General features: G+C 39.3%; 1 protein-coding gene across 4 annotated transcripts in view; it reads right to left on the reverse strand.

Moving 5' to 3' along the window:
* Nucleotides 1-19,932, reverse strand: part of EDA (ectodysplasin A) — a 458,012-nt gene that overhangs the window by 13,072 nt on the left and 425,008 nt on the right. For all 4 annotated transcript variants that reach the window (XM_047716098.1, XM_047716097.1, XM_047716096.1 and 1 more), the window contains exon 3: nt 6,805-6,828. In XM_047716098.1, coding sequence (XP_047572054.1) covers nt 6,805-6,828 — 24 coding nt within the window. The remainder of the gene's footprint in view (nt 1-6,804; nt 6,829-19,932) is intronic.

Here is a 19,932-nt window from a genome sequence, read left to right on the forward strand (position 1 = left end):
CCCGAGGGGGGTGTCTTTTACCTTTCACTACTTTCTCACAATTTGTGGAAACCCCAGGAACAGAGGGGTTTGACCAGACTCCGCGACAGTATTTCCACCCATGGTACTGTCTGAGTTCTAAATGTAACCCTCTTAAGTCTCACTGAAACACCTCCTTAACAACTCTGACTTCTTGCTCCCCAGGCTCTTAGGAGAATCCTGTCCTGATTTATCAGGCCCCCCTTTAAAAATAATGCCTTGTGTTCCGGAAACTCAATGGCAATGCCATTCAAGAGGCCAGTTGTCCATGTCTAATGACTTCTGCATTTGGTATGAAACAACGGGGTCACTGTGAGGCTCCTGCCCTGGGGAGACTCCCTGTAGCCTTAGAGCCCTAGAGGCAGGAGGGAGCTTTCTTATTTTCCCTGCAGGTAGCAGCCGCAAAAGACTGGATCTGCCCAGTTTCTAGATTAGCCAATTTCAAGATGCTGAACAGGAAAGCCATTTCTCTTCAGATTTGGGCAGCTTCCAAGTCAGGCTTATTCAGCACCCAAGTTTCAATTCCAGCTACTGCTGTGGAAGGAACACAAAATCTGTAGTAAGGAGATAAGGCTCGAAGCCCCAGCCCTGCCACAGATGCACTTTGGGCAAATTCCTTTCTCTCCCCGAGCCTTAGTTTCTCACTGGTGAAATGAGGAGTTTGGCCTTGATGATTTCTCTAAGTTTCCTCCCAAGGTTGAGGTACCGTAAGGAAGGCTGACTTGCTCCTGGCAGTCAGGAAACTTCCCTAGCCTGATTGTAAGGTCTGCTTCTCCCTCCTTATTCTCTATTCTCCCTCTTCTTCCTCTGTGTCTACTGGCACAGACACAGAGAAAGGTGCATATTAGACTGTTCTATGTCCCAGAATTTCCAGGCCTAACTGACTTTGAAGCTGGAGGGTGTTCTGTGGGTAGGACAAACTTCAGTGTCAAGACTGTGACTCTCCTGTGATTGCTAATGTAATTCTGGAATAATTACAGCCAGAAACTTCTCTAGTCAGAAAGAATAATGGTTGCAGTGAAAACAGAGGATTTTCACTTATGAAAATGTTAGAGGACATTTGGGAAAAAGTTCCTGTTCTGCAGCTGGTCCTCTTTGCTCCTCTGTAACTAGGTTTAGGCAAGTGTACTTCTCATACTTGCATCCTTACAGAAAGTTGGCCCAGGGTGGCTCAGTGGGTTAAAGCCTCTGCCTTCGGCCCAGGTCATGATCCCAGGGTCCTGGGATCGAGCCCCACATCGGGCTCTCTGCTCAGTGGGGAGCCTGCTTCCCTTCCTCTCTCTCTGCCTGCCTCTCTGCCTACTGGTGATCTCTGTCAAATAAATAAATAAAATCTTAAAAAAAAAGAAGAAAGTTGGCCCAGAGAGGAACAGGTACAAAATGACCTCTGGACAAGAGGTTGACTTTAGAGGATTGAATTCCTTCTCCAGATTTCCTGATGTTGCCAGAACACTTCATGATACAAAAGCCCAGAGACTTCTCTACTTAGAAAATTCTCCAGTGCGGTCTTAGATGACAGAATGTTCACATTCTTTTCCAAGCTAAACTTCACTAACCTTTTAGTGAAGGCCAAACTGTTGAAAGAACAAATAAAAACAAGTGAATGAAAGTGAGGGTGGAGGGAGGGTGAGGGAGAGAGGGAGAGGGAATGAACATTAGCAAGTTAGTTGTAGGAGGGGAAAATTCTATTAAAGATGGAAATTAAATGAACAACTCAATTTACCTCTTCAGGCATGTGCCTATTCACTGTGTCCAAGGAAATCTGTATTAAATGGCTTCTAAATCACTTTCAGTCAAAGGAAATGTTTAAGGCCTATGTGCATTCTCCTTCTAATAGTGGCCCATATACAAGGTGGCAGTGCTGGGCAGTGATCCGAGTCCCTGCCAGAGGCATTGGATTCTCAGAATTGTAATAATAGGGCTTCTAGCCTAGGCAATTGTCTTCTATTGTCACTAGCAAGTATGTTCTCTCAGTGCCCACTCATTGGATGACCCTACAACTGGTTGCCATTCCCCACCACACACATGACCTACACTTCGGTATATCGCTAGCCTACTTGCTGTTGCCCCAAACAGGCCATGTTCTTTCACGCTTCTGAGGGATCTGAGTATGCTCTTCCCTTTGCTGGAATGCCCTTCCCCCTCCATTTCCCCCCATCCTTCAAAGCCCAGGTTAAATGCTGTTTCTTTTTTTTTTCCCTGCGATGTGGCTCCTCACTCCCCCAGGGAGAACTACTTGCTCTTTCTTTGTGCTCCCACAGCACGCTGTTCATGCTTCAATGAGAGCATTTTTGATACCATACTGTAATTATTTGTGTGTACTTCCACTATTCCAGCTACACTGGGAGATTTTTGAGGGCAGGCACCATTTTTCTTTATCTTGGTATCTCTATTCCTGACAAATATAAAGTGCTTATTCACGGTCCAGTGAATGAGTGAAAAGAAAAAACTAGTAGCTGTAATTAGAGAGTGTTCTCAAGTCTACCTATTAAGAAGGGAAGTCACCCTTGGATTTGTTTAGGAGCAGAGGGTGTCCTTGTCAAAGCCAGGTGAGCTTTCTAGGTTTATTACAATTTCCATTTTATTTTATTTATTTTTTATTTTTTATTTTTTTTAAAGATTTTATTTATTTATTTGAGAGAGAGACAGTGAGAGAGAGCATGAGCGAGGAGAAGGTCAGAGAGAGAAGCAGACTCCCCGCGGAGCCGGGAGCCCGATGCGGGACTCGATCCCGGGACTCCAGGATCATGACCTGAGGCGAAAGCAGTCGTCCAACCAACTGAGCCACCCAGGCGTCCCTACAATTTCCATTTTAAAGGGGATGTGACAAAAGTTAAAAAGTACATGCTTGATAGAGTAATCAAAACAGGATGGTACTGGCATAAAAACAGACACATAGATCAACAGAACATAGTAGAAAACTCAGAAATGAACCCACAATTATATGGTCAATTAATCTTTGACAAAGCAGGAAAAAATATCCAGTTAGAAAAAGTCTCTTCAACAAATGGTGTTGGGAAAACTAGACAGTGACATGCCTAAGAATGAAACTGGACGACTTTCTTTCACCATACAGAAAAATAATTTCAAAATGGATTAAAGACTTAAATTTGAGACCTGAAACCATAAAAATCGTGGAAGAGAACATAGGCAGTAACTTCTTTGACATTGGCCATAGTAACATCTCTCTAGATATGTCTCCTGAGGCAAGGGAAACAAAAAAATACACTTTATAATAAAAATCCTTCTGCTTTTACAAAGCAAAGGAAACAATCACAAAACTAAAAGACAACCTACAGAATGGGAGAAGATATTTGCAAATGACAAATCTGATAAATGGTTAGTATCCAAAAATCTATAAAGAACTTTTCAAAGGCAATACCCTCAAAACAAATAGTCCAATTAAAAAAAATGGGCAGAAGACATGAATAGACAGTTTTCCAAAGAAGACATACAGATGGCCAAAAGACTCATGAAAAGATGCTCAACATCACTTACTATCAGGAAATGTAAATCAAAACGTAATGAGATATCACCTCACTCCTGTCAGAATGGCTAACATCACAACACAAGAAACAACAGGTGTTGGTTGGCGAGGATGTGGAGAAAAGTGAACCCTCTTGCACTGTTGGTGGAATGCAAACTGGTGCAACCACTCTGGAAAACAGTGTGAGGTTTCCTCAAAAAAAGTGAAAAATAGGACTGTCTTACAATCCAGCAATTGTACTACTAGATATTTGCCAAAGGATACAAAAATGCTAATTCAAAGGAATACATGCACCCTGATGTTTATAGCAGCAGTATCTACACTGGCCAAATTATGGAAATAGGCCATGTGGCCACTGGCTGATGAGTCAAGAAATAAGATTTGGCATATATATGCAATGGAATGTTGCTCAGCCATAGAAATGCATCCATTGCAATGACATGGATGGAGGTGGAGAGTATTATGCTAAGTGAAATCAGTCAGATAAAGATAAATACCATATGATTTCACATGTATGTGAAGTTTAAGGAAAAAAAACACAACCAAATAACCAAATGGGAAGAGAGAGAGAGAGAGAAACCAAGAAACAGACTCTTAACTATAATCAACAAATTGTTGGTTACCAGAGGGGAGGTGGGGGGAGGCTGGGTGAAATAGGTGATGTGGATAAAGGAGGGCACTTGTCATGATGAGCAATGGGTGATGTGTGGAATTGTTGAATCACTACATTGTACACCTGAAACTAATATAACACTGGATGTTAACTAACTGGAATTAAAATAAAAACTTAAAAAAAGAAAAAAAGAAAAAGAAATGATCTATTGAGCCATGAAAAGACATGGAGGAACTTAAATGCATATTACTAAGTAAAAGAAGCCAATCTCAAAAGGCTACATACTGACTTGGGAAAAGGCAAAACTAAGACAACAGAAAGGTCAGTGGTGGGATGCCTGGGTGGCTCAGTCTGTTAAGCATCTGTCTTCTGCTCAGGTCAAGATCCCTGGGTCCTGGGACTGAGTCCCACATCAGGCTCCTTGCTCAGTGAGGATCCTGCTTCTCCCTCTGCCTGCCACTCCCCCTGCTTGTGCTCACTCTCTCTCTCTGACAAATAAATAAATAAAGTCTTTAAAGAAAAAAAAGAGAAAGATCAGTGGTTGCCAAGGGTTAGGGGGAGGCAATGATGAATAGGCAAAGCAGAGAGGATTTTTAGGAAAGTGAAACTATTCTGTAAATACTGTAATCTATGGGAATCTGTGTCACTATACATTCGTCAAAACCCCTAGAATGTACAGTACCAAGATGAAGCCTAATGTTAACTATGTACTTTGAGTGATGATGATATATCAATGGAAGCTCCTCAGTTATAACAAATACACTACTCTGGTAGTACATAATCTGGTGGGGGAGGCTGTCCCTGTGTGGGGCAGGAAATATATGGGAATGCTCTGTACTTTTCCCTCAATTTTGTTGTGAACCTAAAACTGCTCTAAAAAATAAGCTACCAGAAAAAACTAGAAAAAAGCTACTAGAAAAAAACATGCTGAAAAAATCAAATGTACTTTTGTAAATACATAATATCTTGGTTAATGGCCAGGCCCAATGGAGAAAGTTTTCCTCATTGACCCCAGCTCTCTGGCTGTTTTCCAACTTTGCTCGGATCAGGTCCTCAGGAGGCCAGGCCAATCCTCAGCTTCTTTACAACAGGGACACAGGTTTTCCATGTAGGCTATGGTACTGTGAGCCACCAGAGTACCCTCGTGCTCAGAGAAGGAGTAGGCTGCAGCTGAAGCCAGTCTTTTGGTCTACTCTGGGACTGATAATCTACTCTATAAAGCTCCAGAAATCTTAACAGAATCATTTTACTTAAAGCATTTTACTTTTTATTTTTAAAATATATTTATTTATTTGACAGAGAGAGAGAAAGAAAGAGAGAGAAGGAGAGAGAGGGAGAGAGCAAGCAGGGGGAATGGCAGACAGGGGAAAAGCAGGCTCCCTGCTGAGCAAGGAGCCCAATGTGGGACTTGATCTCAGGACCCTGGGATCAAGACCTGAGCTGAAAGCAGATGCTTAATGACTGAGCCACCCAGGTGCCCTGATTTTTTATTTTTTAAAGGATTTTATTTACTTATTTGAGAGTGAGAGAGCAGGAGCATAGGGGAGGGGCAGAGGGAGAAGCAGACTCCCCACTGAGCAGGACCCCAGGATCATGACTTGAGCCAGAGGCAGACACTTAACCAACTGAGACACCCAGGTGCCCCTACTTAAAGTGTTTTATAATTTCACTTTATTTTCTTTCCAGGTCAGAACACAGAAATAGTTACTTAAAACTGGTTTTGTATTTGGTTTCTTTTTTTAGTCCTAAGGAGTGGACCATATAGCTTAATTCTGTCTTTTGGAACTTGTTCTGTTTTTTAGGTTCTCCTATTCAAGTATGCAAGTGCTTGTACAAGCTCTTGGGCCAGTCTTGTTGCAAGTATATTAGGAACATACTGACCCAACAGTGGCACAATGGATCTGCTCAACCAGAAGCTTCTTTGAAAGGACCAAAAGATCAGGGTATTCTTCCAGCTTTCCTTTTCCCATCACAGAGAAAATGATATTGAAACCCCAAAGTGAGAAATACTTTCTCTGACTATCTAAGGCATAGGATAGGGATAGCTTTAAGGCCAAGTACGGGGTACTGACGTCTTTTGGGGAGGTGGTATACCTAGTCCCCACAAGCTGTCTTAGGACTTTATATGTGATTATTGATTCCATGAAGGAGGGTAAAGAAAGGAAAAAGGAAAGGGGAAAGAGTAAGGAAGAATGAAGGAAAGAGATGTAAGTTTAATTGTATAAAAGAGGGAGCAAGAGGGGTGCCTGCGTGGCTCAGTTGGTTAAAGCGACTGCCTTCGGCTCAGGTCATGATCCTGGAGTCCCGGGATCAAGTCCCGCATCGGGCTCCCTGCTCGGCAGGGAGTCTGCTTCTCCCGCTGACCTCTCTCTCTCTCTCTCTCTCATTCTCTCTCTCTCTCAAATAAAGAAATAAAATCTTTAAAAAAAAGAGGGAGCAAGAAAGAATAATAAAAACAACTTTCATATACTGCTAGAGAAGCAATTTCATGAATCATCACTGAAAAATAATCTCTACTTCTTGTTTCATGGAAGCTACCATACTCAAGGAGGACACAGGTGATTGACTAAAACAATGGACAACCAACATTGAAAGAATATATAAAAATATTACTCCCTTGGTTTTTTTCCTTCTAATTTTAGAAAAGACATGAGAACAATTTTATAAAATCAGGAGCTTAACTTACCCTTTTTCTTGTTTTTAACTGGACCTGTTAAAAAAGAAAATGGAAAATTAAGTCCCTGGAAATTAACATAAAGTGTTTATTCTCCAAGACAGTCATAGGAGAAACTCCGAAGACACTGCAGATTTTGAGGGAGCCCCACACCAAGGGTCAGGTCATTGGCAAGGTATCTCCCAATTATCAGACCTCTCCAGTCTGTTTCTTTTTTTTGACTGTTGTAACAAGAACGTTACAAGAAAGATTTTTCCACAGAAAACTCTTTCAGTCTTCATCTTTGCAGTAAGGGAATGGGTACTTCTTGGTAGAGATGAAATGCCCATAAACGCAGAACTCAACAACCTTAGGACGGCATTCCATTAATTCTGCGAGTCCTGAGATTGAAGAGTCACGCATTCAGGTGAAGAACTGGTATGAAGTCTCCTGCATTGAAGCTAAATGGAAAAGAGGGTCATTTTCACAGAAGGAACAGCAGCAGCAGCAGCAGCAGCAGCAGACTTTGGAGTCACTTATTGTGATTTCAATTGTTAGTTATTAAAGCAGTGTGACCAAAATACATTCATGTGGGTACCACATGCACTCCTGTTGTAATTGACTATAAGTTAACAGACACTTCAAAAAGAAGTGTCAACAGTTTCACTGACAATGAAATCACAGGCGTTTTCTTAGAAATTCCTTCTAAAGAAAACAATTCTAATCAATTGAGGATACTCAATGGGAAAACCCAAGGCTTTTGTTACATGGTTAGGTGACAACCACTCCCCAGACACACACAATTTAGGTATCTTCCACACGTTTTCCCCTCCTGGGGACCCAATTCTCTTCATTCTGTAGGTGGATTTGATTTTCTTTAGATGCAGGTGTTTAAAATCTGTTCCAAACTCCCATGAAGATACTATTGAACATTAAACTGTTGTCAGTGTCCTCAGGAGCTTACAAAAAGAACACCAAGCATTTGTATATTGTTTTATAACCCATAAAACCTGGTTATTTCCATTTATCATCTCATTTTATTTTTACAACAAGCCTAGAATGATCTTTACCTGTAAGAGCAGGCTCTATCAGAGGCAGGCATAGGTCCCTTGAAAACAAATGTCTGTGTGGCCTTCCCTTGCAAAAGAATTTTATTTTCGTAACTTCCCTGTTAAATTTCACGTGTAACAGTAGGTATTATTATGTGCGTGGGATGTTTTAGGTTGGGTTCAGCAACTTGCCGCACTGAAGGTCATCAGTCCCCATTGTTTTATCCTCGTTGCTCCTCCTTTTTCTTCCTCTCAGCCTTTGTCTTTGCTGCTTATCCTTTATGTGTTTAATGGCACTGAGAGTCCTTGATAATGTGCATGGGGTTTCTGGCAAGGAAGCACAGCTGTGCAAATATTACAAAGATGGAACAACTCAACATAAGCAGGGCCACCTCTTTGACCAAAAACAAAGCTATTGGAGGAAGGCTTTATGAAGAAAGGCCCAGCCGCATCAGCCAGCAACGAGCCAGAGAGCCAGCCACCTCCGCAGGGCAGAGCAGTGGGGTCACAGAGAGTGCAGCGACACTGCACTCACAAACCAGCTATGCTAGCCCCGGACAAGGTTCTGACCATTTCAGCTGCCTAAAGATTCAGCACTGTCACATCACCCTTCAAAGCAGGTTTTGAGGAAGTCAGATTATCACAAGCAACCAGTCTTCACCAAGCGTGCCTCTGGAAGGCGGCAAGGTAAATAAGGAAACAACTCTACCTGAAAAGACCGTTCAGTTGGATACAAAAATATCAAAGAGGGGAGACAAGGAATTATATTGGCTATTTGAGAAAAAAACCAACAAACCCAAACTTCCTGGAGAAAGTGTGACTTAAATCAACAACTGAAAAGAGGGAAAGGGAAGTTAGAATTTTTTTTTTTAAACTTCTGTTGGGTTTACCGGGAACCAACTCATTGTACGTATATAAATGCGTGCATACATACATACATACATAAAAGGGGGAAGAAAAAAGGAAAAATTTATTTTTTAAACAAAACTAGCTTTATTTCACTTTTTTTCAGTGAATCTTATTTTTAACTCAGGTGTATAACAGCTATTCAACAACTCTATATTTTATGTTATGCTCATCACAAGTGTAGCTACCATCTGTCCGCATACATTGCTATTATAATATTATTGACTATATTCCCTATGCTGTATCTTTTGCCCCCATGATTTTTTCATTTCAAAAAGGAAGCCTGTATCTCCCACTCTCCTTCACCCATACTGCCCATCTCTCTACCCCTTTCCTCTCTGGCAACTCTCACCTTGTTTTCTGTATTTATAGCTCTGATTCTGCTTTTTATCTGTTTATTCATTTGTTTTACTTTTAAGATTCCACAAGTAAGTGAAAGCAAATGGCATTTATCTTTCTTTGTCTGACTTATTTCACTTAGCATTTATACTTTCTAGGTCCATCAGTGTCACAAATTGCAAGATCTAATTTTTCTTCTGGCTGAGTAATAATATTCCATATCATCTATTGATGGACATTTGGGCTGCTTTCATATCTTGGCTACTGTAAGTAATGTTGCAATAAACATAGGAGTTTTTGAGTCTCTGTGTTCATTTACTTTGGGTAAATACCCAGTAGTAGAATTACTGGATTATATGTTATTTCTATTTTTAATTTTCTGAGGAAACTCTTTACCATTTTCTGTAGTGGCTGCATTGATTTACATTCCTGCCAACAGAGTACAGGTCGCTCACTTCTTTCCCAACACCATTTGTTGAAGAAACTTGTCTTGCAGCTTTAAAATTGTTTTCTTTGTCACCATATTTTGCCATTACAATTCTAGTATGTCTTGGGTGGATCTGCTTTTATTGATTTTCCTGGGGGTCTCTGTGCCTCCTGGATCTGGATATCTGTTTACTTCCCCATTAGGGAAGTTTTCAGCTATTATCTCTTCAAATATATTTTCTGCCCTCCTTTCTCTCTCTTCCTCTGGGACTCCTATGATGTAAATGTTATTATGTTTGGTGGAGTCACTGAATTCCCTAAGTCTATTCTTGTAATTCATAATTTTCTCTTTTTCAGCTTGATTACTTTCCACTACTCTGTCTTCTAGGTCATTAGTTCATTCCTCTGCTTCTTCCAGCCTGTTCATTCTAACAAGTGTGTTTCTCATTTTGTTTATTGAGCACTTTATCTCTGTTATGTTATCCCTTATCTCTGTGTTAAGAGTCAAACTCATGTCTTTTACTCTTTTCTCAAGTCCAGAGAGTATCCTTATGTTCATTACTTTAAATTCTCTATCAGGCACATTATATTTGTTTCACTTAGATCTCTGGCCATGACCTTGTCCTGTTCTTTCATTTGGGACAAATTCATCTCTCTTCTCATTTTGTTTAAGTCTCTGTGCCTGCTTCTTTGTGTTAGGAAAGTCAGCTACTTTTCCTGTTGTGGACAGTAATGGCCTTAAAAAGAGGACTTGTACCCTACAGTGTAGTGTTTCCTGTTTCCCAGGGCCTAGAACTACAGGGAGTGTCTCCAGTGTGTGCTGTGTGTGTTCAGCAGTTGTGTCTTGGCTGCTTTACCCTTTAGGGCCGTCATCTGCAGAAGATTTCCTTGCCTGTTGTGGGCAATGTTTGGTCCCTGGCCTGAATGCAGTGGGTCTTAACTACATGTGCTTTGTCTACTTGTGAAATAAGACCTGAAACTATTGCTGCTGGAACTTAGGTCCTGCTAAATTCCTGGGTCAGGAGACATGGTGTGCGCAGGGGTTTGGGCTGGTCTATCTGGGGGAGGGAGCCCTCCATGCTGGGACTGAGGCAAGCATGACTAGGAAGGGTGTTCCACCAGAGCACGAGGGTTGGGTCTTGGTGTAAGCAACTTAGGTTGTGAGTGTCCATTCTGCCCTGATTCCTGCAGGTGGATCTGTGTTTCTGCTGAGGGGCGGGGAAGGGAAGTGGTGCCTGCCAGTTCCTTTGTTCCTGGAGGGGTATCTCCATTAATGCTACCTCTCTGGGACATGATCTGAGATGAGCAAACAACCTTTCCGCTGTGTGCCCTAGGTACTTTTCAGATTTCTGTTTCCACACTGTATGTCTGCAGGCTGTTTGCCCTGCCTTCTCTCCAAAAGCAGCTCCAATGCCTCTGGGCTCTCTCTGAGCAAGCCTGATGACCTTTAGAACTCTAGGCTTTAAGCCCTGCTGGTTGCAAGAACTCACAAAATTTTGCCCCTCTCACTTTCTAAGCCAGTTGCTATGGGGGATGCATTTTCTCTTTGCATTCCCCAGTATGTCAGTTTGTCCCTTGCCATTCTTTGCAACTGTGGGTCCCTACCCACTGCAGTGGCCATGATCTGTTTCTCTCCCAAACAACATCTCTGTACTTCCTACCTTCTTCAATGTGGTCTCTTCTCTCCCTTTAGTTGTGGAGTTTGTTCTGTAAGTCTTCAGGTTGATTTCTGGGATATTTAGGATGATTTGATAGTTATCTAGTTGTATTCACAGGATGAAGTGAGCCTATGGTCACCCTACTCTGCTGCTGTCTTCCTGGACTCCAAGTTGTATAAGTTCCTTATATATTTTGGATATTAATTCCTTAATTAATTCCTTGTTGGATATATAATTTGCAAATATCTTCATTTGGTCTTTTTGTTTTGTGTTTTAATTTTATTTGCTATGAAAAAGTCTTTTTTATTTTCATGTAGTCCCAGTCATTTACTTTTGCTTTTGTTTCCCTTGCCTGAGGAAACAGAGTCATAAATATGTTGCTAAGGCTGATGTCCAAAAATGTACTGCTTACATTTTCCTTTAGGAGCTCTATGGTTTCAAGCCTCACATTTAGGTTTTTAATCCATTTCAAGTTTATTTTTGTGTGTGGTATAAGAACGAGGTCATGGGGGCGCCTGGGTGGCTCAGTGGGTTAAAGCTTCTGCCTTCGGCTCAGGTCATGATCTCAGGGTCCTGGGATCGAGCCCTGCATTGGGCTCTCTGCTCAGCGGGGAGCCTGCTTCCTCCTCTTTCTCTCTCTCTCTGCTTGCCTCTCTGCCTACTTGTGATCTCTGTCTGTCAAATAAATAAATAAAATCTTAAAAAAAAAAAAGAACGAGGTCATGTTTAATTCTTCTGCATGCCTCTGTCTAGTTTTTCCAACATCATTTATTGAAAAGACTGTCTTTCCTCCATTATATATTCTTGCTTTCTTTATGTAGCATAGGTTTATTTCTGGACTTTCTATCCTGTTCCATTGATTTATGTATCTATTTTTGTGCTGGTACCATACTGTTTTGATTACTGTAGTTTTGTAATATATCTTGAAGTCTGGGATTGTGATACCTCTAGTTTTGTTCTTCTTTCTCAAGATTGCTTTGGCTCTTCGAGGTCTTTTGTGGTTCCATATAAGTTTTAGGATTTTTTTGTTCTATTTCTATGAAAAATGCTATTGGTATTTTTTTTTAAAGATTTTATTTATTTATTTGACAGAGAGAAATCACAAGTAAGCAGAGAGGCAGGCAGAGAGAGAGGAGGAAGCAGGCTCCCTGCTGAGCAGAAAGCCCGATGTGGGGCTCGAACCCAGGACCTGGGATCATGACCTGAGCCGAAGGCAGCGGCTTAACCCACTGAGCCACCCAGGCGCCCCTGCTATTGGTATTTTGATAGGGATTGCATTAAATCTGTAGGTAGTTTCAGTAGTATTGACATTTTAGTGATACTAATTTTTCCAATCCATGGGCATGCTATATCTTTCCATTTGTTTGTATGGTCTTCAATTTCTTTCATCAAAGTCTTAGAGTTTTCAGAATGTAGGCCTTTCACTTCCTTGGTTAAATGTATTCCTGTAGCTTATTCCTTTTTTTATGTAATTGTAAAGGTAATTGTTTTCTTAATGTCTCTTTGTGCTAATTCATTATTAGTGTATAGAAATGCAACAGATTTCTGTATATTAATTATGTATCCTGCAACTTCATGGAAGTTACTTATTAGTTCTAACAGTTTTTTTGGTGGAGTCCTTAAGACTCCATATAGTATCATTTCATCTGCAAATAATGAGAGTTTTCTTTCTTCCTTGCTGATTTGGATGCTTTTTATTTCTTTTTCTTTTCTGATTGCTGCAGCCAGAACTTCCAGTACTATCTTGAATAAAACTGGTGAGAATAGACATTCTTGTCTTTTTCCTGATCTTAGAGAAGAAGCTTTCAGTTTTTCACCATTGAGAATGATGTTAGCTGTACTTTTTTCAATATATGGCTGTTATTATGTTTAAGTATGTTTCCTCTAAATCTACTTTGTTGTGAGTTTTTAGTCATGAGTGGATATGGTGTTTTGTCAAATGCTTTTACTACATCTACTACATATTAAGACTACTACCACATATGGTTTGTATTCTTCTTCTTGTTAATGTGATTTACAACATTGATTTGCAAATATTGGACCACTCTTTGTGTCCCAGGAATAAATCCCACTTGAACTTGGTGAACAACATTTTAAATGTACTGTTGAATTTGGTTCACTAATATTTTTTGAGGATTTTTGCATCTGTGGTCATCAGAAATATTGGCTTGTAGTTTTCTTTCTTTTTTTTGTAATGTTTTTGGTTTTGGTATCAGGGTAATGGTGGGTCTGTAGGATGAATTTTGAAGTTTTCCTTCTTTAAAAATAGTTTGAGAAGAATAGGTATGAACTCTTCTTAAATGTTTCACAGAATTCACCTGTGAATCCATCTGGTCCTGGACTTTTGTTTGTTGGGAGTGTTTTGATTACTGATTCAATTTCATTACTAGTAGTTGGTCTGTTCAAATTTTCTACTTTTTCCTCTTCAGTTTTGGAAGATTATATATTTTTAGGAATTTATCCACTTCTAGGTTGTCCAAATTTTTGGCAATATAACTTTTTATAATATTGTTTTACAATTCTATTTCTGTAGTGTTGGTTGTTATTTCTTTCCATTTTAAATTTTATTTATTTGAATCCTCTTTTTTTCTTGATGAGTCTAGCTAAAGGTATATCAATTTTATCTTTTCAAAGAACCAGCTCTTGGTTTCATTTCTCTGTTCTTCTGTTTTAAGTCTTTATTTCATTTACTTCTGCTCTAATATATATTTCCTTTCTTCTACTAGCTTTGGGCTTTGTTTGTTCTTTTTCTAGCTCCTTTGGTGTAAGGTTAGATTGCTTATATAACATTTTCTTCTTTCTTGAGGTAGGCCTGTATTGTAAAGTTCTCTTTTAGAATTCCTTTTGCTGTCTCCCAAAGATTCTAGACTGTTGTGTTTTCATTTTCATTTGCCTCCAGGTGTTTTTTATTTCCTCTTTGATTTCTTCATTGACCCATCTGTTGTTTAGCCTCCATGTGTTTGTGTTTTTCCAGTTTTTTTTCCTTGTAATTGATTTCTAGTTTTATACCATTGTGGTCTGGAAAGATGCTTGATGTGATTTCAGTCTCTTAAAGTTATTGAGACCTATTTTGTGGGATAACATGTGATTTATTCTAGAGAAAGTTCCACTTGAGAAATAATTTGTATTCTACTGTTTTTGAATGAAATATCCTGTGTGTTAGGTCCATCTGGTCTAATGTGTTATTCAAAGACTATTCCCTTGTTGATTACATATTTGGATGATCTTTCCATTGATGTACATGTGTGTTAAAGTCCCCGACTATCATTGTGTTGCTGTCAATTTCTCCCTTTATGTCTATTAAAATTTTCTCTATGTATTTTAGAGGCTTCTATGTTGGGTGAATAGATATTTACAAGTGTTATATCCTCTTCAGTCCTCTTGTTGGATTGATCCATTTATCCTTATGTAGTGCCCTTCTTTGCCTCTTGCTACAGTCTTTGTTTTAAAGTCCATTTTGGGGGTGCCTGGGTGGCTCAGTGGGTTGAGCCTCTGCCTTTGGCTCAGGTCATGATCTCATGGTCCTGGGATCAAGCCCGCTTCAGGCACTCTGCTCAGCAGGGAGCCTGTTTCCCCCTCCCCCTCTGCCTGCATCTCTGCCTACTTGTGATCTCTCTCTCTAATCAATCAATCAATCAATCAATCAAATCTTTAAAGTCCATTTTGTCTGATATAAGTATCATTACCCTGGCTTTTTTTTTTCTTCCACTTGCATGGTATTTTTTCTCATCCATTCACTTCCAGTCTATATGTGTCTTTAGGTCTGAAGTTAGTCTCTTGTGGGCAGCATATAGTTGTATCTTTTTTGAAACAAAACAGCTTATTAAACTACCCACAAATAACCAGTATTAACATCTTAATGTGTATCTAGAAATTTCTTAAGTCGTATGTACATGTATTTTTGCAAAATAGAGTAAAAAATGTTAGAAAATTTTTTCTATGTCAGTAACTATATTTCTGCATTATCATTTTTAATATGGATACATCAGCATCATAAAGGTAATTCTTCATATTTTTCTACTTATTTTATGATTTTACTTTTTATGTTTAGATCTTTAATTTAATACAGATTTTAGTATACAGTATGAGCTAAAGAGCTGATTAAAATTTTTACTTTCCAAATGACCATGAAATGAAGAGTACTGAGAGCAATAGGTCTTAAAGCCTGTCCTTTCTCTACTTCAACTTGTGTCACAGAAGGGCTATCAGAGAGCTTCTACTCAGTGGCTGTTTGGCATATCCCTTGGAAAAAAAGGAGGATGAAGAGTTATAGACAAGATTTTCACTAGACTGTCTTACATTTCTCACAAATGGTAGTGAGTACATCATCTTTCTTTCTTATTCTGATATAGCTCACCACAGTTAGTAAATAATTTTTATGAGTTTTAACATGGATCTCGGTGCCCTGGCTCTATAGCCACCATACCCATTTCTTTCACTTGAGACCACTGTAGTTTTCCAGCTTCAAGAGAGAAAATGCCAGGGAACTAGAACTATCTCATGTTAGATATGGGTAGCTTGACCCAGAAAAAAGCAGCAGCTTCTACTGAGTTCTGTATCATCTTAGATATATTGATTTATTTTCTCTATGTACTTCAGAACATTTTTCATACCCACTCAGAGTACTACCACTGGCTCATGTCTGCTTCTGTGGTAACAGGCTATATTTCTATATCATTCCAATTCCCTCTGTTTGTAACCATCATGCTTTTTGTAGGCAAAACCCACAAATTCATCAGAATAGGACAGACAGCTGTCCAGTCCAAGAAGGATTTGCTAGGAGTACAATTGAGATTTGACAGGTTTTGATCAAGGTGAACACGGAATTTGCTATTTGACATTAAGAAGGAGGGGTCTTGTAACAGCATCAGGGCCATGAAGGCCAGCAGCAGTCCTAGTCAGATTCTGGTCCTGAGTGAACCACAAAATTATGATAGGGCAAGTGACACTTTTCTTTTGATTCTTCATTTCCTAGGTTAGGAAATATTTGTATAGTTTGTCTTTATTCAAGGTCTAGGGTTCTGATGGAGATAAAAATGTGATAACTACAGCTAACATTTATTGAATATATATGAGCCTTAGTTGTTTTAGATAACTTACTTAGGAATTACAATAATCCAGCAAAGTAGTCTTTGTTATTATTACTTTATAGATAAAGAGATGTATTAAATAAATTTATAAATAATAAAATATAAATAAATACATTTACAAGGTCACACAATCTATAGATATTCTAAGATAAACTGAAACTTCAGAATGATTCATATTATTCTAGATGTGTTTTGAAAACTTAAAAGTAAATCTATATATTTCTCATTTCTGGCTTGACATGTCAACAGCTTGAAAGTCATCACTCCCATATTCCCAGAAATAAAAGAGCTGAACAAACTTAAAATCATTTCTTAGATCCATTAAAGAACTGAGGTCATAAGGCAGACTGCTGTTCTGATGGATATAGAGAATCACAGCTTATGAGGAGTAGAAGCCTGTTGCTGGAGCCAGTATCAGTAAGAACACTTTAAAACTGTAATTGACAGATTGCTACAGGCTCAATGTGAACTAGTTTAAAAGCAAAAAACCTCAAGGGAGTCCAGTCTTAGGTGGGCCCCCACACTTTCATGAGTTTTACCTTCAATAGACCTACCAGGTTGTCACTGTGAAGATTGGAGAAAATTTCCCTTGTATTTCTGGCAAGGGGAGAGGAAAAGTAGCCATTTAAAAATGTACCTGGCTTTCTCTATTCTCCTTAACAAGGACTGCTCTGAAGGAAAATTATTGTATCAGATCCTAACTGATTGGGTTTTATCAGAGCCTAACTGACCCGAGGAACAGGAAATACCAAGCTCAGGCATAGTAAAATATTGGGACCTAATCATAGGACTACAGAATGCTTCCCTTCCACTTACATTTTACCACCACATCAACAGGACTTCTTTTTTTTTTTAAAGATTTTATTTATTTATTTGAAACAGAGAGAGAGATCACAAGTATGCAGAGAGGCAGGCATAGAGAGAGAGAGGAGAAAGCAGGCTCCCCGCTGAGCAGAGAGCCCGATGCGGGCCTCGATCCCAGGACCCTGAGATCATGACCTGAGCCGAAGGCAGAGGCTTAACCCACTGAGCCACCCAGGCGCCCAGGACTTCTATATAGTAACAGCAGATTATAACTTAAAGACCCTGCAAGTTTCATGCTATACTTTAGGAGTTTCTAGGGACACCCAGACATAACAAGAGGAGACTAAAACAAAAAAAAATAAAAGAGGAAATTTTAGCCTCTGATACCGCAGCTACAGCAAATATAAACACAGCCTAACTCCTAGTCTGATAAACATTCAATACTACATTGCAGGCCTATGTACCTCTATTACTTTTACCCAGTATGTTATGTCTGGATTTCAGTCAAAATTTAAAAGGCATACAAGAAGGTAAAAAATATAGTCTGAAGTGACAACCAAGCATTAGAGCCAGACTCAGATATGGCAGAGATTTTGGAATTATTAGACTTGGAATTTAAAATAACTATGATTAATATTAAAAGGGTGTTAATGAAAAACTGGACAACATGCAAGAACAGATGGTAATGTAAGCAGAGAGATGAAAACTCTAAGAAAAAATAAAACAAGAAATTCTAACCCACATAAATGTAGTCAACTGATCTTTGACAAGGAATAAAGACAATATAGTAGGATAAAAAAGTGTTTTCAAAAATGGTGCTGGAACAACTTGAGATTGACATACAAAAAAGTGAATACAGACACAAACCTTAAACTATTCACAATAATTAACTCAAAATGGATCAGACTCATAATTTAAAGTACAAAACTATTAAACTCTTAGAAGATAATATAAGAGAAAATATAGATGACCTTGGGCATTATGATGACTTTTTTGATACAGGACCATGATCCATGAAAGAAATAATTGGTAACCTGGAATTAATTAAAATTAAAAACTTCTGCTCTCTGAAAGAGAATGTCAAGAAGACAAGCCACAGGCTGGGAGAAAAGTATTTATGGAAGAAACACCTGGTAAAAGACTGTTATCCAAAATACACAAAAAGCTCTTAAGTCTCCACAATTAGAAAACACTTCTCCAAAGAAGACATATGAATGGCTAAGAGACACATGAAAAAATGTTCAACATCATTAGCCATCAGGGAAATTCAAATCAAAATCACATAGAGATACCACCTTACACCAGTTAGAATGGCAAAAATTAACAAGGCAGGAAACAACGAATATTGGAGAGGATGTGAAGAAAGGGGAACCCTCTTACACTGTTGATGGGAAAGCAAGTTGGTACACCCACTTTGGAAAACAATATGGTAGTTCCTCAAAAAGTTAAAAATAGAGCTACCCTATGACCCAGCAATTGCACTACTGGGTATTTATCCTAAAGATACATATATAGTGAAAAGAAGGGGTAGCTGCACCCCAATGTTCATAGCAGCAATGTTCACAAGAGCCAAACTGTGGAAGGAGCTGAGATGCCCTTCAAGAGATGAATGGATAAAGAAGGTGTGGTTCCATGGGGCGCCTGGGTGGCTCAGTGGGTCAAGCCTCTGCCTTCAGCTCAGGTCGTGATCTCAGGGTCCTGGGATTGAGCCCCGCATTGGGCTCTCTGCTCAGCAAGGAGCCTGCTTTCCCTCCTCTCTCTGCCTGCCTCTCTGCCTACTTGTGATTTCTCTCTCTGTGTTAAATAAATAAATAAAATCTTAAAAAAAAAAAGAAGGTGTGGTCCTTATATACAATGGAACATTACTCAGCCATCAGAAAGGATGAATACCCACCATTTGCCTTGACATGGATGTAACTGGAGGAAATTATGCTGAGTGAAATAAGTCAAGCAGAGAAAGACAATTATCATACGGTTTCACTTATATGTGGAACATAAGGAATAGCATGGAGGACATTAAGAGAAGGAAGGGAAAAATGAAGGGAGGGAAATCAGAGGGGGAGATGAACCATGAGAAACTATGGACTCTGGGAAACAAACTGAGGGTTTCAGAGGGGAGGGGAATGGGGGGATGGGTTAGCCCAGTGATGGGTATTAAGGAGGGCATGTATTGCAATGAGCACTGGGTATATGCAAACAATGAATCATGGAACACTACATCAAAAACTAATGACATACAGTATAATGACTACCATAACATAATAAAAAAATAGAAAAGAAAAAGAAAACCAACAAAACAATTTAAAAAAATGGGCCAAAGACCTTAAAAGACATCTCACCAAAGAAGATACACAGATGGAAAGCAAGCATATGAAAAGACACTTCATATCATTTCTCGTTAGGGGAATAAAAATTAAAACAACAATGAGATAAAGCTACACACCTATTAGAATGGTCAAAATCTGGAATACGGACAATACCAAATGCTGCTGAGGATGTGGTGCAGCAAGAACCCTCATTAACTGCTGGTGGGAATGCAAAAATAGTACAGCCACTTTGGAAGAGTTTTGTGGTTTCTTACAAAACTAAACACACACTCTACAACATAGCAGTAGAGATCAGTGGTTTCTAGAAATTGGGGGTGAGGGACAAATAGTTGGAGTACAGGATTTTCAGGTCATTATGATATTATAATGATGTATACATGTCATTATACATTTTTCCAAGCCCACAGAATGTACAACAGGAGTGTAAACTATGAGCTGGGTGATTATACGATGTGTCAATGTAGGTTCAACAATTTTAACAAATGTACCACTCTGGTGGGGGATTGTTGATAATGAGGGGAAGGCTTTTCATGGGCAGGGGGAAGTATATATGGGAAATCTC

The sequence above is a fragment of the Lutra lutra genome, chromosome X (genome assembly GCF_902655055.1).
Source record: "Lutra lutra chromosome X, mLutLut1.2, whole genome shotgun sequence".
NCBI classification, from domain to species: domain Eukaryota; kingdom Metazoa; phylum Chordata; class Mammalia; order Carnivora; family Mustelidae; genus Lutra; species Lutra lutra.